General features: G+C 39.4%; 1 protein-coding gene across 1 annotated transcript; it reads left to right on the forward strand.

The window, feature by feature from the left end:
* Positions 1 to 3,871: 3,871 nt before the first annotated feature.
* LOC134640945 (cytochrome P450 2F3-like) lies at positions 3,872 to 14,547 on the forward strand. The gene is made up of 9 exons (XM_063493053.1): positions 3,872 to 4,042; positions 4,257 to 4,419; positions 4,548 to 4,697; positions 5,432 to 5,592; positions 5,767 to 5,943; positions 13,537 to 13,678; positions 13,800 to 13,987; positions 14,094 to 14,235; positions 14,366 to 14,547. Exons 1-9 carry the CDS (start codon positions 3,872 to 3,874, stop codon positions 14,545 to 14,547), a joined length of 1,476 nt encoding a protein of 491 aa, XP_063349123.1.
* The last annotated feature ends 2,192 nt before the right edge of the window (positions 14,548 to 16,739 follow it).

The raw sequence follows: 16,739 nt of genomic DNA on the forward strand, positions 1-16,739 counted from the left end.
TCATTGCTGTGGATCTTTACCTGATACACTGACTTGGTGAGTAAATGTTTACTCTTATTCAAACTGATTTGTGACTTCTCTTAGTTTAGCACCAGGTTTATAATCTTGCTAGCTAGTTAGTGTTAGCCTAGCATTGCTGCTGCCGCTGGGCTCATGTTACTTAAAAATTAACACCACAGCCTTAAAAACCTTATATAAAACTATGTCTGTGAAATTTTCTGTTGATTGTTTGAAATAAAAAAGTGAGATTAAGAGCCCAGACAAAATTCTTCGGGAGGTGCAGCCGTTAGGGGTAGGGTGGGGTGTGGGGGGTATTTTCAATCCATAGCCATAGCTAACTAACTAACTATATATATCATGTTTAGCCTGAGTAGCAAAAGAGTGCAGGGGGTTTGAAAAGAATACGCCAGGAGTTAGCTGTGCTCCCGGACTCTATCGAGCCTTGACCTCCAGGTCAGCTATCGTGCTGTGGATAACAGAGCTCTCCGAAAACGTGGAAGCACTTTTGCAAATATGTGATATTTTGATAAATTAAGTAGATATTTGAGCATTACATAGCTACATTCTCGCCTGAAAATATCTTAAAAGGTTATTTTGTGACCCAGAAAGGGTAATCTGGGGAAAAGGAGGATCGCATTTGTCGGCCGGTTGTCGGAGCCTGTGCGTACTTGTAAGCGCGGCAATGGCGGAGGAGCGCGGCTAAAAACTTATTACTTTTTCTGGGTCACAAAATAAACTTTTAAGATATTTTCAGGTGAAAATGTAGCTGTGTAAAGTTCAAATATGTGCTCGATTTATCAAGACATCACATATTTGCAAAAATGCTCTGACGTTTTCAGAGACGTCCATTTGTTGTTCATGCTTTGTGGCAGCTTTTGAACATCTGTGGCATCTATTAATGTCAAATCTAGCCTTTATTTAACAACATAAGCAAACTCTATGTTACAGTGATTGCACAGCCATTAAGGATCAAATCAGTTTCTGAAAAATGTTCTGTTTTTTCTCCCTCTGCTTGCTTCTTACTGTCTTTGAGGCTCAGGACCAGCACTCCTGTTGTTGGACAGAAAGACATCAACTCAGTGGTAAGTATTTTGGTTTTCCAATATATTAGCAACTGTCAGTGACATTTATATTAATCAGGCTGAACTTTAATCATACTTTAGATCAGCCTGTTTTACTTATTGTTTTATTTGTGCATTGGTTTGGGGAAGTTGTTTCTTTACTGATCTTTTCCTGTCTTCTGTTATTAGACTTGAGATATGACTGCACTATGCTGTTGCTGCTGACTCCAGTTAATTCTACAAGACATGCTGTGTAAGTAAACAAACAACAACGGTTTGGTCCGCATTTCTTGAAAGATCACATCCCCCAAACTTAGTTTAGAGCAGGGGTGTCGAACTCTAGGCCTCGAGGGCCAGTGTCCTGCAGGTTTTAGATCTCACCCTGGGTCAACACACCTGAATCAAGTGATCAGTTCATTACCAGGCTTCTGGAGAAGTTCAAGACACATTGAGGAGGTAAGTTAGCCATTTAAATCAGCTGTGTTGGATCAAGGAAACATCTAAAACCTGCAGGACACTGGCCCTCGAGGCCTGGAGTTTGACACCTGTGGTTTAGAGGGTCTACACCAGGGGTCCCCAATCCCAGTCCACCATGTCCGGTGTCCCTGCAGGTTTTAAATGTGTCCTTGATCCATCACAGCTGATTTAAATGGCTAAATTACCTTCTCAACATGTCTTAAGTTCTCCAGAGGCCTGGTAATGAACTAATCATGTGATTCAGGTGTGTTGACCCAGGGTGAGATCTAAAACCTGCAGGGACACCGGCCCTCGTGGACTGGGATTGGGGACCCCTGGTCTACACTGTATATAGTGAAGTCTGCAAGTTTTCTTACAGCAAAATTTGTTTTGTGCCCAAATCATTTTGCACATCATTAGAATGAAAGTTATTGGCCATGTTTGCATAGCCCTTTTTAAAATGATGCTTTCATGACATTATTGTGTGTTGGGTGGTGGTCAGGGCTATCCAGACTGACAATTGGGACATTGAATGTCACCTCTCTGGTGGGGAGGGAGCCTGAGATTGTCTAAATTGGAGTCTGTTTTATACCAAATGCAGAAAAAATGTTTTAAGAAAGCAATTAAGTTCATGTTCCAAAAATATGATTGTTTGCTTGCAGGACAACAGGAGAGATGAGTCCTCCGTCACAAATGGTGTGGTCAGTGAAGATGGTCGCCTACAGGTTCAAGCTCATTGCATCTCCAACCCACATCCACTGCCACTGTACTGAAGGGAAGTTAAAGACTTTCTTCTGCACTTACATTTGGATCACCTCGATCCATGATAGTCATTGAGGCAGTAACGCCTGAACTGGAAACAAGCCATCCTTAAAATATTACAACATTCCAGCTCCTGTGTTGGAATGAAAAACAAATGTGTTGTTTGAATTAGAGACTGCACTTGTGACAGAACAACAAATATTTTATTTTGATTATATAAGTAATGTAAGTACAAAACAAACTTGTGGTAGGCCTAAACTTATTTTCAGAATAATTACATCTGAGACTTTGTTTCATTGTAAGATTATAACAGTGATGGCAGTATAATTGTTTCTTGTTCAGTAGAACAGTGTCCAGTATGTTGGCTGTTATACTTTGGTGTGTTTGAAAATAAAAGTTGGGCTGATTTTAACATCATTACAAAAAGTGTTGTTAATTATTTTTAATCATATTCAGGTTACCACAAATTGTTTTTTCATTTAGTTGAACTTGAAATGTTTGTCAGTAGGTAAACAATTAGTATTGTACAGTCAGAAATATCAAGTTATTGTTAATACTGCAGACTTGCAATGTATAAGTTGTCCTAACAGTCATCTTAAGTAAGCTTTACTTAGTTTTTTTGAGGCAACGAGTTTCCTCAATTCTTTTGAGTTCTAGGAACTAACATGACTGTACAGTGTACTCAAAATGAGTAAGTTGCCCTAACTTGGTCATATTAAGTAAACTTGATCCAATTTTTTTGAGTTCTGGGAACAAATGAGCTTGTACAGAGTACTCAAAATAAATAAGTTATTCTAATTTAGTCATTTTTAGCTAAGCTTTACTCAATTTTTTTTGAGGCAACGAGTTTCCTCAATTTTTTTGAGTTCTGGGAACTAATTAGATTTTACAGTGTATAGCATCTTGCAGTATACCACCCTAAACCAACCCAGAGCTCTATTAGACAGTTTTTGCAGAAGTCTGTGACCCCCAGCAAGACAGAACTCAATTGATAAAGACCTGTCAAAAATGATTGCAAGAACAAATAGCGCAGAAGTGCATTTCATCTGTTTATTGTTGTGTGTCATCTAGCCTACCGCTGCTGTTGGTTTTGGAGCCGCAATAAAATGTTTCACAGTTTTAAAAAAATTCTAAAAAACATAATAAATTAAAGGTTAACTAAGAAGAGTGGTTAATCAGTAAGCTCACCAGTGTCATGTTCCATGCTTACGCAAACTCCCTGTTAAATATAAACAGATCTCTTTAAGAACAGTTTATATGTGATTGTCCTGGGTCTTGGAGCCAAGCTTTTGGGTTGCTGGCATATTAAGTTCTGTTTTTATTACAGTTTGATTTATCCTGTTTTATTCCTATTAATATAGTTTTACTCTTAGTTAAACTTTGCAGTCTTAATCCCAAATTATATTGTCTTTGAGTTCTTCTTTCAACAGGGCTCTCTGTTGCTTTATTTGTGTAGTTGTAGTGTGAACTTCGTTGTTCTCATAACACTGAGTCTTAGTTGAAAAAATTTCCTTTTGCTTCTAGTTCCTTGACTTGCTGCTGTCTTGTATTTTTGTTTATTATTTTATAGTTTTTAGATTATATAGAGCAGGATGGAATCTTGTGCAACTGTGATCTTGGCAGGTTTAATCTTAGCTCTGCTGTGGATGTTTAATATGAAACACAAAAGGAACTGGCATTTGCCTCCAGGACCCACTGCACTTCCTCTCATAGGAAACCTTCTACAGATAGACAAAAAAGCACCTTTTAAAAGCTTTGTTAAGGTAAGAGTTCACTTTTTTAAATATTTGTGCTGTTTTTTAAGTTGTACAATAGTTTTTCTCATAATTTGAGGAGACTGACACACTTTCTATAAACACACCAAATTTAACTTTGACAGCATGTTGGCATTTAGACAAAACTTCAGCTGAATGTTCATTTAAATAAATGACTTATTTAATTTAAATGATTTAAATAAATCATTTTACATATCTTTAGTTCAGTGAAACCTACGGGCCAGTGATGACAGTATACCTAGGCTGGCAGCGGACAGTACTTCTGGTAGGATATGATGCTGTGAAAGAAGCCTTGGTGGATCAAGCAGATGACTTCACAGGCAGAGCACCAACTCCATTTATACACAACCCTAACAAGAAATACGGTAAAGCTGATCACTCAAATATTTTGTCTTTGTCAAGGCAAAGTGATTTTGATTCCTAGTGCTTTAATTCTTTCATGAATCAGCATGGCTTCTCTTCCATTACTTTGGTGAGTGGTTTAACCTTTCAGGTATAGGGAGCAGTAATGGGGAACGCTGGCGTCAGCTGCGACGCTTCACACTGACCACTCTAAGAGACTTTGGGATGGGACGCAAGGGGATGGATGAATGGATCCAAGAAGAGAGTGAACATATGAGGGATTACATACATAAATTAAAAGGTATAGTTTCAGGTGCTGAAAGGTCATTTCACATGAAGCTGTATACCTATATTTATATAACATTTAAAAAAAAATAAAACGCTGATAATTGAAAATAAATTTACTATGCATAGCCTATGTACCTATATTTATATTACATAAAAAATTGAAATGCCGATACGTGAAAATAAATACATCACTATATGGAGCACTATCACCCCTAGTGACCACACGCATATACCTATATTTAACTACAACTCTGGGTGTACACACTCTCTGCCATGAGAATGTCCTAAAGAAAGAGACAAGGACCAGTGTTAAACTCACTGACACATCATCCTAGACTATCAAGTGCACTGAACATTACAGGACACTATAACACTAATGGAAAATAATCAGTCTTAAGTTTAGCAAGATAGAAACATACCACAGTGGGCTAATCCCACTAACCCATTATTTTCCAGTACTGAATTGACACCCACCACAGCCACCCAAAAAACCCAATATGATCTACTAAAACAGAGTGTTTTTGTGAGCTTCAGGTTGTTAACACAACAGGTTCACAACAACTGATCTCAGAAAACACATTCCAATGCATGAAAACAGCTATTTTGGAAAGCCATGTGCCAGCAAACATACTCTTTAAATCTCTTTAAAAAAACTCACTAAACAGTGGGAAAGTTGGAAGTGTGGGCATGTCATAACTAAACTGAAGATCTTAGTTAATTTGACAGATGATTCCCCTTCTCTTGCAGGTGCACCATTTGACCCCACATTCTTATTGAGCTGTACTGTGTCTAACGTGATCTGCTGCCTGGTTTTTGGTCAACGGTTCAGCTATGAAGACAAGCAGTTCTTGCGCCTTCTTACCATACTTTCTCATATAGAAAAGGTTAACAGCAGCCCTGTGGGTCAGGTAACTGAAAGTGGGAGCGAAATTAAAAATTAAATAGAAATGCTTTTTAATTTGGTTTTCATATTTTGTATAAGAGTATATACGTCTTTTGAAAATCATACTGTAAAAATGATCCAAACACAGTAGATGTATCATTGTCACAAGAATGTATGTTGCTATGCTTCCTTACAACAGATGTACAACCTCTTTCCGAAACTCATGGACCATCTTCCTGGCCCCCATCAAAAAATTTTTGCAGAGTATGAAGAGGTGAGAAAGTTTATCAAGATGAAGATCCAAGAACACGAAGACACATTGGACCCCAGCTCCCCACGAGACTACATAGACTCCTTCCTTATTCAAATCAACCAGGTTGGAAAACTTAAGCATAATTTATGGAAGAAAACTCAAAACTACAAATACTATGTTTATTAATCTAGGTAATTAATATAATCTAAAGTGCTAAAAATCATTTTCCTAATTTTGCTATGAATGATTTTAAACACTCCTCTGTGAATTGTCACCTTCTTTTGGTGGAAAGGTTTGCATGTTGTTGGAGGAATTTGTTTGTGACAGGGTCTCCTAAGGCAAACTTGTCCTGGGTAAGGGACCAAATGAAAACCGATTCAGATAATCGCTATGAAGAAGGCTTTTGGGACAAGGAACATTATCTTTCTAGTGGGTAAGGAGCATGATGTTAAATTAAAAGACCCCCAGCTAGATGTGGTCAGGCTTATTTCAACACATTGCACGGGCTCTGGAACCAAACTCCTTTTGACGGGCTGGACTAAGTTCCAATCTGGAGTTCCAATCAGTGTACTTGTATCTCCTCAGTTTTTTGCCTGCACATTGGAAGTTTAACTGGTTTACAAGTGAGTTGTTTCCCTGCCCCTTCAGGTTGGGGACTGTGCCCTTACAGTCGTTTGCACTTATGTGCTTAACAACAGTTCAGAGTTCCCGGCCTTCTTGACATCAATGGGGGAATGGGTGGTAACCAGACTGGAAACTTTATTGTCCTAATGGGGGAATTCAACACTGACTTGGGTAATCACACTGAGATCTGAAGGAGTGTGCCTGTTATTGAACTTGTGTGCCAGTTTACCTATAATGAACAGTGTGTTCAAGCAGAAAGTTGTTGATAAGACCAGGTGGCACCAGGACACCGTAGGTTGTTTTCACAAGCAGGATTCATAAGCAGTGAATCCCCACCTCATAAAATATATGGCTTTGAAGTACCACCCTTGTGACCGACATTAAAGTACAGTAGTATAGGCCTATTTAACACCATATAGAATTTACACAAGACAATCTGAATTCTTATATGAATGTTATTTATTTTAACTGTCATAAACAGGATGTGACGAGTCATAATAATAACAACTGTACTGCATTAAAACATTCACAGCAGGTGGGATATCTGGTCTTTAAGTGATGACGTGGTGAATCCTGCTTCCGGGTCCAAATACTCTGCATTTATTAAAGCTTTGTGTTTTTAACATGTTTTAATTCTTCTGCATCTTGTTCTATTTAGTCTGAACAAGCCCCCCCAAAAAGTCAGTGATCACTGTTGGCCTCTCTCGGTTTTTATCACCACTATTCATTTTAAAGCTAAGTTTTTAAAAGCTTATGATGTAACTACAGCCCAGCCCACGCAGCATTATATTAATGACTAACCTCGCATTGTGGATGGATTATCTCAGTTGTTCTCCTCACTGAAGTTTGGTCCTTTTACAGGATCCTGCCATCTAACTGCATTTGTCTCTAAGCACATTAACTTTTATCGAGTGGAAAAAAAGTTAGCGTTCATCCTCCAGCTTCACTGTGTTCATGTTATGCTAACCATAGCTGTGTAGCTAGCCACCACACAGCACATCATTATATACCAGCTAGCCCAACTTCAGTAACCCTATAAACGCCACTGCTGTTTAGTTTTCTGTCTTAATTTATGTCAGAAGTGATAGCAGAGCTGTACGTTTTTATTTTTGCTGTGGTAGTTAAGCTGCCGGATTTTTGGCTTCACGACCCTCCTTCATGCTTTGTGCACGTCGAAACTCAGTTTGCTCTTCGTGGCGTTTCAGCCGACAACACGAAATACCATCATGTGGTGGCCTCACTGGATCTGCTGTCCACCCGCCGTGTGATGACCATCCTCCGGGATCCCCCCATCCAAGGGAAATACACCGCTGTCAAGGTGCTGCTGCTGAGCTACTCCCTCTCCGACGCAGAGCGCGCCAAGAAACTCCTCTCTCTCTCTGGCCTGGGTGATGGTACCGCTCTCGAACTCACAGAGAGCACGCTGTCCTTGCTAAGAACAGATGATGGCGGATTCCTCTTCACTCACGTCTTCCTCCAACAGTGCGAGCTGGCCTCGCCAACTCTCCACTGCTGGCTGCGAAGGATTACTGCTCACTGGCAGAAGAAGCGGATCGCATTCTCCTGGCTACCAGGAGCTTCAGCATCCAGGCGATAGTTCCCGACTCACCGACGGCATCTCCCCCGCCTGCACCAATTCTCCCGGTGGCCTCCGACTCATCGATGGTGGCTGGGATTACGGCACTGCGGAAAAGGGCTGTGTTTTTACCATCAGTGTTTGGCGCCGCAGCATGGCGCTATCTGCCACCTTGCAGTTTTAAGGCCCAGGGAAACGAGCCCACCAGCGCTCTGTAGTGGCCGTGACCGCTGGCAATAAGGAAAGGCTGTTCTTCATTGAGGACTCACGCTTCGGGAGACGTTTTCTGTTTGACCCAGGCTCCCAGAAATAGCCTTGGGAACTCTCGTGTCGTCTTTACATACCTCCATGATGGTATATAATTTAATCTAAAAAAAAAACTCACTACAGTGAGCCCAAGTACCACCAAAGTAAAGGCTTTAAAGTAAAGGCTTCAAGACCAAGTTGACGCTGAAAATACTAACATCACTAATGTCACAGAACTTTGCCGACATGTGGCCAACAGTAATGTTTTAATGTTCTTTGTTATCAAACATTTGCACATAAATAAGTGACATAATATTCAGTACTTACTTTTAAAAGTTTACTCTTCTGCTGCCCCACTTCAGCCATCTGCCGTTTTTTTTTTTCTCGAAAAAATTATCCACACCCACCGACATGCTATGAATTCTGGGACAGGTTGGGCCAAGAAGGATACACCCGACCCATCCTTCAAATTCGGGAAAATGAAGGACACATTTGTTGGCCGCATTTGGAGCAACCTTTGAATTGGGACAGCATTTGTTGTGTCGCTGTGACGTAATTGACCTTTAAATGTGGCCTCAGAAGCATGCAGACCCTGAATTGGGATACAGCCATTGTGTTGACCTCTGGCTGCTCGCAGAGTATAGCACCAGCAGTAGCTGAAGAAAAAATTTGTGTGGGAGTTTAGTGAGATCATGGTGCAAGACTTTCAGTCAGCCACAAAGCAATTTTCACCCATCATCAGCTGACTAAGGAGGGGAAAATTGTGCCAGTGTTGCCAACTCCCCAGTAAGGAAAATCGCTATTGGCTGTCCTAAAAGTTGCTAGAAGTCGCTAAATATCGTCATTGCCTAATTTGCATAATTGGTCCTGCGTATGTAATTGTAACAGACACTGTAGGAGAGAGACACAACATTGTGGAAGAGGCATAAACAAACACCCTAAAAGCATTTAGAATATATTTAGAACTACAAATTAAATTTCTCTTACCAATTATAGTTTTCAATAATTCCAACCCTCCTCCTTTATCTGGACTTGGGACCGGCAAAAGTGACCCGAAATAGGCACTCTGACGGAATTACTTTTTTGGCATGTGTGTTTTTAAGTAGTTTTAAACATTGTCATCCACAAAAAGTAACAGTAAAAGAAGAATATTTTTAACTATTAACAATCAAAATGGACAGAGCAAACCTCACTGCAATGACGGAAATGATGAATTTTAGTGCACTGATTTATTTTAGCCAAAGAAAAATGTACATTTACCACTGCTCCCACCCTGCATTACAGTCTGGGGGGGTGCAGCAGCTGCTTCGCTCATGCGCGACTCATTTGCGGTTTGCATGCATTGGGGTGAATATCATCATGGGGGCGACTGCTGCTTGAGGACTATGTGCCGCCTGTGAGCATTTTGGCACGGGTGAGGTTACCACGGCAGCACCCGCTGCTTGTTGAGTGTAACAGCGATATGTGCTTTCACATCAAAAAGTCGTCATAAGTCTCCAAGAACACCACAAAAAGTCGACAGATTTGTTGCTAGTCGCTTTTTAGAAAAAAAGTCGCTAAGGGGGTCTGAAAACTCGCTAAATATAGCGACAAAGTTGCTAAGTTGGCAACACTGAGTGGTGCTATACTAATATAGTATACATAGTGGATTGTTGCAGACAGTAACCGGAAATATTGAGTGGTTGAGGCAGGCATACTTCGAGGATCTCCTCGATCTCACTGACATGTCTTCTCTTGAGGAAACAGAAGCTCTAAGGGGGTATTTCAACAATTCCTCGGCAAGGCCCCTCAGGAATTCAGCCCGAGTTCCTTCAGGTAGTGGATGTAAAGCCTAATCGAAATCTAGGCTAAAGTGGCAAACGAGGTAGATGTTTCTCCTCTGCAAGGAGGGGAGCTGGTTAGTATGTTCCAACTATAAGGGGATTCTCAGTCTCTCTCGGAAGGTGGCAGGGTACTGGAGAGGAGAGTGTCTGTAAGTTGAACCTTGGATTCAGGAGGAACGATGCAGCTTTTGTCCTCATCATGGAAAACTGGACCGCCTCTTTATCCTACCAAGGATATTTGAGGGTGCATGTGATTTTGCCCAACCACTGAACAGTGGTTTGTAGACTTGGAAAAGCCATTCAGCCAAGTCCCTTGGTAGATTGTGCGAGAATTGCTTAGGGATTATGAGGTCAATGATTCTGTTTTTTTTTTTTTATGGACAGAATTTCTAGGTGTAGCAAAGTGACGGAAGGATTCCACTTTGGGGGTCTCACGATCTCCCTGTCTTTTGCAGATTATGTGGTTCTGTTGGTTACATCAAGTGGTGACCTTTAACTTGAACTGGAATGGTTTGTAGCCAAGTGTGAAGTGGTGGAAATGAGAATTAGCGCTTCCAAGTTTAAGGTCAAGGTTCTCAGCTGGAAAAGTGCACCCAAGTGCTGCTAGTGGTTAGCTTTAAGTATCTCAGGGTTTTATTCCCAAGTGAGAGGAGAGGGACATGGGAGATTGACAGATGGATTGGTGATAGTTGCAGTAATGTAAATGATATCCAGCTCCATTGTAGTGAAGAGAGAGCCGAACATAAAAGTAAGGCCTTTGATTTACTGGTTAATCTATGTCCCTCATGAGGTGAGGGACATAGATGAAGAAAATGACATTTCTTCAAAGGGTGGCTGGTTTCTCCTTTTCGAGATAGAGGGAGGAATCCGGTAATTTTGGAGAAACTCAGAGTACTCATTTGTAACACCCGTCCCACGTTCTATTGAGAGGGGCCCTGGGTTCCTGTTGTTACTTACTACTGATACTCCCTTTTTGATGCTTGTGATCTGAATTGTGTATTAAAATTGACTATATGACAATAAACCACATGCAAGCAGGTCAATTATAAATTTAACTCCACTTTAGTGACGATTAGTTCCAATAACACAAAAGAAAAATAAGTGACATTAATAAAGTTTGTTGAGCAATGACAAGTATCCAACATCAACTGAAACCAAATAAATAATATGGTAGGCCCACACAGACTCTCACCGACACACACACCTTAACTGCAACCGTCTTTCTCTGTTAACAAGCACCTTGTTGCAGGCTTGAGTCATGGCTTGGGTGCACTGGGACCTGAAACAACATGGCTGCTTCACTTGTTGCCAAGCAGTAAAATAAAAAGCACGTGCAAACAACAGTACTCATACCTCCAGGCAGTTCAAGGGGATAGTTAGGGAAACTGGGTCAAGGTCACCAGCAGGGCCCGGCCACAGCACTCACAGTTGCAGTATCCACGTATTCTCACGTTAAAACTTAAGTTCAACACACCAGCAGAAGGGACCTCCGGTACTCCAGCAAGACGTCTGTCTCCTCCTACTGAATCCCATAACCGAGCTAAATACCAATTTACATGCTCTTACATACTGTCTCAGCGATATTAGCATTAGCTACATACATGAATACAGAGCAGGACATGAGCTGAGCAAATATGCTAGGCTACGCTAGCGGCTAAGCGCGGTTAGAGGTTAGCCCGTTTTACACAGTAACTTAAGACACTTAAGTGTCAAAGAAAATTCACAGACTCATATTTACCTCGCGGTAGTGTACAACAGCTTTCACGCTCCAGTTAACTGACGGTCAACCTGAAAATAAAAGTTTTTCGCCTTACTATGAACTTACTGTTGCTCATCTCTCCATTGCCAACTCCTCAGTAAGGAAAATCGCTATTGGCTGACGTAAAAGTCGCTAGAAGTCGCTAAATGACGTCATCGCCTAATATGCATAATTGGTCATGCTAATATAATTGTAACCTGGGTTGTAGGAGAGAAAAATAACATCGTGGAAGAGACATAAAGTGAGTAAAAAACGTCCTAAATGCATTTATAATTTATTTAGAACTACAAATTAAATTTCTTTTTAGCAATTACTGTTTTTTTAATGTTACAATTCCAACCCTACTCCTTTATCCGGGCTTGGACCGGCAAAAGTGACCCGAAATAGGCACTCTGGTGGAGTTACTTTGTGTGTGTGTGTGTGTTTATAAGTAGTTTTAAACCTTGTGATCCTGAGATTAGAGCCTGAACATGAAAATCAGAGGCAATGGACATGGAAGCTGGAACACAGAAAATGCAGAGGATGAAACGCAGACAAGCCAGCAACAAACAGAGGAAGGACACGGGTCTTAAATAGACAGCGGGATAATGAGGGAATGAGACACAGGAGGAGAGCACAGCTGGGAATAATCGCACATAACAAGACAAAGGGCAAACAAACCTCAATATACTGAACATGGGTAAAGGACTATCAAAATAAAACAGGAAGCATGACAAAATACATCAGTGGAGACAAGACATGCGAGTTTAACACTGAGGCTTTGGGAATGAAAAAAGAGACTAGACGAGACACTGAGACACAAGAGTAACTAAATGTGGAACCACAGGGAAGGCACAGAAACCAAGAGACTAAAAATTCTACATAATAATGAAAGCAAAAGACTATTAATAATACAAAACACAAAACACTGAGTCACCGACTCAAGATCATGACAATATAGCAGAAAAATGCTCTCTCTTTCTAGTCAGGCATCAGTCTGGGACAGGATATTTCAGATACTGCACAAATGGAAGAAAGCAGCCCTACAAATGTGTTTAATATACGCATTGAAGGATATATCCTGGTCAAAAATGACTCCAATGTTCCTCACAGTGTTACTGGAGGCCAAGGTAATGCCATCCAGAGTAAGAATCTGGTTAGATACCATATTTCTTAAGATTTTCAGGGCCAAATCCAATAACCTCAGTTTTATCTTAATTTTCAAGCAGAAAATTAGAGGTCATCCAGGTCTTTATGTTTTTAAGACATCCCAGCAGTTTAACTAATTGGTGTGTGTTATCTGGGTTCATGGATAGATAAAGCTGGGTGTCATCTGCATAGCAGTGAAACTGTATGCTATGCCTTTTGATGATACTGCCTAAGGGAAGCATGTATAATGTAAACAGAGTTGGCCCTAGCACTGAACCCTGTGGAACTCCATAATTAACCTTAATGTGTGAAGAGGTCTCTCCATTTATATGAACAAATTGGAGTCTATTAAAGTAAGATATAACAGTAAGATAATAACTGATGACAAACAGATGAGCTTATTCACCTCAGGTGTGCAGGAACAAAGGGCTAGAAGCCAGAACGGATCTAGATGCACACACAAATATACACTCACACAGACAGAAAGAGAAAAAATATAAAGAGAGACACATCGAAGTACAGAGAAGCACAGAAAAACAATGACAACTTTCTTCTCTCAGGAAAAGGAGATTTCCACAACTGAGTTCCACTATGACAATTTGGTCTCTACAATAATGACTCTGTTTCTGGCTGGAACACAGACCACCAGCTCCACCCTGAGATATGCTCTTAGCATGCTGATTAAATACCCCCAAATACAAGGTAAGACTGTGAATTTACTTTACAATACATACAATACTAATACATTATGGTTAGGAATAAGTCCCTTGGTGGACGTAAAAACAGTTCAGAGTGGTAATAGTTTCTGCTTTTCTGTGTCCAGAGAAAATGCAGCAAGAGATTGACACTGTTATTGGAAAAGGCCGTTGTCCCAGGATGGACGACAGGAAGTCCCTCCATTTTACACTTGCTGTCATCCATGAAGTGCAACGTTTTCTTGACCATGTCCCTCTCAGCCTCCCTCACTACACACTGAATGACATATCCTTCAGGGGTTATACAATCCCAAAGGTATTCTCAATTCCAAGATCTCATGTGTATTACAGAATCTATTGTATATCAAGTCAGAGAATAATGTTAAAAGCAGCAACACTAACAAGATATATGTTTTGAATAGGACACTGTAATTATTCCGCTGTTACACTCTGTGCTAAAAGAGGAAAAGCAATGGGCCACTCCCAGGTCCTTCAATCCCCAGCACTTCTTGGACAATAATGGCAACTTTAAGAAAAGTCCTGCATTCATGCCATTCTCTGCAGGTAAAGACTCAACACACAGTTATTGATCATCCAGCTCTTTTGCATGTTGACATAATTCTTTTCCAAATATCTTGATATTTACAGTGAAAAGCAATTATTTTTAACCAGAGTCCTTTGTGTATCTCTACAGGGAAGAGAAACTGTGTTGGCGAGTCTCTGGCCCGTATGGAACTTTTTCTTTTCATAGCATCATTGCTACAGGATTTCACTTTTTCCTGTGCTGGAGGCCCTGACAGTATAAACTTCATTCCAGAATATAGCAGTTTTATTAATGTGCCCTGTAGATACCATATCATGGCCACACCTCGTTGAAAGAGATGATTTGTTTAGACAGAGTTATAGTCTGTTTGAAGCACTCGAACAAGGATGTCTTCATCAGCTTCTTGTGAAACAGTGATTTGATGTTTATTTTACAGTTAGTTTGCTAGTACCTCACTGATGTAGAACACACAACCATTACATGCAAATCTTTTACCTCAACACAATTGTAATTTGTGTTTTTTTGGTCATGTTTTCCTTTTCTTTAGTGAGCTATTGTTTCTTGTATTAATTTGATTTTTTTCTATGTCCAATAAAAATTACTACTGATTTTAACCAATAATTACTTCAAAAAAACTTGACACCTATCAACAAATCATAAAAGCTTTTATGTAAACACTCAGTCTCATCATCGTTGTTAAAACTGTACAAACAAAAACACATTAATTAAGTCTAACAAGGACTTCAAAGTAAATTAATTTAAAATTGCTCTCCTGTGTGAAACGCTTCAAAATTAACATCTTAGTATTCGCTTTTATAACATTCACTCTTTGATTGTTTGATTGTTTCAGTTTTTTCATGAACACCATAACTAACACCTCTAAATAATTAAATTTTTATGGAAGAATTTTAGAATTGTGGATAACTTGTGGGATTAGTTGCGCTAAAATTAAGACTGTATAGAAACAGAGTGCTCACTGTGAAACAGACTGAACAGCTGATTGCCTAGATACTAAACCAACCTCAAAGCTGAAAGCTTTAAGAAACACATTTTAAGTAATTATTTTAAAAATAGAACAGGCAAAGTTTATCATCTCATCCACATCTATCTCTGACCACGCAACCTCTTATCCAGCCTCCAGACTGCTATGTCTGCAAGCCTTCAACTCCTTGCTCATGTAGCAGTTTGCTTTTATGTTTTTGCTTTCATTTGTAACTTCGCTTCTGTTGTGTAATTGGAAGGAGTCTTGAAAAGGAAGTATGTCTAAGGGGGAGTCAGCATCTCTTCTGTGGGAATTCCAGAAGATGATGAACTCATTCTGGTGTGAGTAATAATTTGTGGCAAGGGATTTATGTTTATTCTTTTGGATTTGGATTATTTAGCATTGTAGTTGCTCATTTTTAACATGTATTGTTGAATGTTATGGTTGTGACCACAATTATTTTAAGCTCTTAAAATTATGAATTAAAATGATACAATTATTATTAAAATTGATGTTTTTATTGTATGTTGCAAACTTGCTTTTTAAACAATAATTGTATTTGTGTTGGCAGTTATCAAAATGACTGTCTCCTGCTTTTTTTTTTTAGTTTTTTTTTTTTAGTTTTTCTTTTAAATTTATTGGACTTAAATCTTTTTCAGATGGCATATAACAATAATTGCTAACAGTCCAGACACCCAAGCTGTTTGCAGTGCATGGCTCACAGGCAGAAGTGTTAGCAAGGCCCCATGAAAAAAATATAACTTTACTTTAATATTGCAAACCATGCCAACCTTGGAAATATAACACTGCGCAGCTGTCGATCAGTATTCTGCTTAGATAATATATTTTTCTATTTAATGCAAGATTTATGAGATATGTGGAGGCGATTTTTTACTTTTTAATATTTTTATGATAACTTTTATTTTATTTTGTTTTAATTTATTTACATTGATCGGTGTCTTACACCAAATACAAATAAAATATATGTTACCTTTGTGAATTTAAACTGAATTTAAATTTTCATGCAAATTTAACTTAAATAATCCTCTGGATATCGATTTTCAAACAAATATATCAGACTAAAATACATCTCTGTCCTGAGACCTAGTGGAACTCAAATAGGTTTTAATCTTATTTAGCTTACTGAAAGCTCTCACCACCTGCAAGGCCCTGCACAAAATAAAATAAAATTCTCCAAAAGTGCTGTGTTTATGTTAATAGTGTGTAGAATAAAAATACATTTCCCAAGGAGCTTCTTGCAATTGCACACATTTTTTGACAAAACAACTCACCTGCGTCATTATATATAAGAAATGCAGGTTCAGGTTGAGTGGAGTGCGGGTATGGGGAGTAGGACCCCTAAGCCTTAGCCAGAGGTTTGATCTGCTTGGTCAGGCACCAGGTTGTCAGATAAGTCTATATATATCTACATCTATCTATCTATCTATCTATCTATCTATCTATCTATCTACATACATACAGTTTGTACATGTTTTGGAGTTTGTAATTGCTTTGTCTCTAGGAGCCACCGTAAATATACTT

Source organism: Pelmatolapia mariae, linkage group LG14 (assembly GCF_036321145.2).
Source record: "Pelmatolapia mariae isolate MD_Pm_ZW linkage group LG14, Pm_UMD_F_2, whole genome shotgun sequence".
In the NCBI taxonomy this organism is placed as follows: domain Eukaryota; kingdom Metazoa; phylum Chordata; class Actinopteri; order Cichliformes; family Cichlidae; genus Pelmatolapia; species Pelmatolapia mariae.

Bases quoted from the DNA above. Each gene is read 5' to 3' on its own strand.
- LOC134640945 (XM_063493053.1), top strand. From the start codon at position 3,872: ATGGAATCTTGTGCAACTGTGATCTTGGCAGGTTTAATCTTAGCTCTG. The intron at 4,420-4,547 runs GTAAAGCTGATC...TTAACCTTTCAG, and splicing joins CAACCCTAACAAGAAATACG to GTATAGGGAGCAGTAATGGG. The intron at 5,593-5,766 runs GTAACTGAAAGT...TCCTTACAACAG, and splicing joins ACAGCAGCCCTGTGGGTCAG to ATGTACAACCTCTTTCCGAA.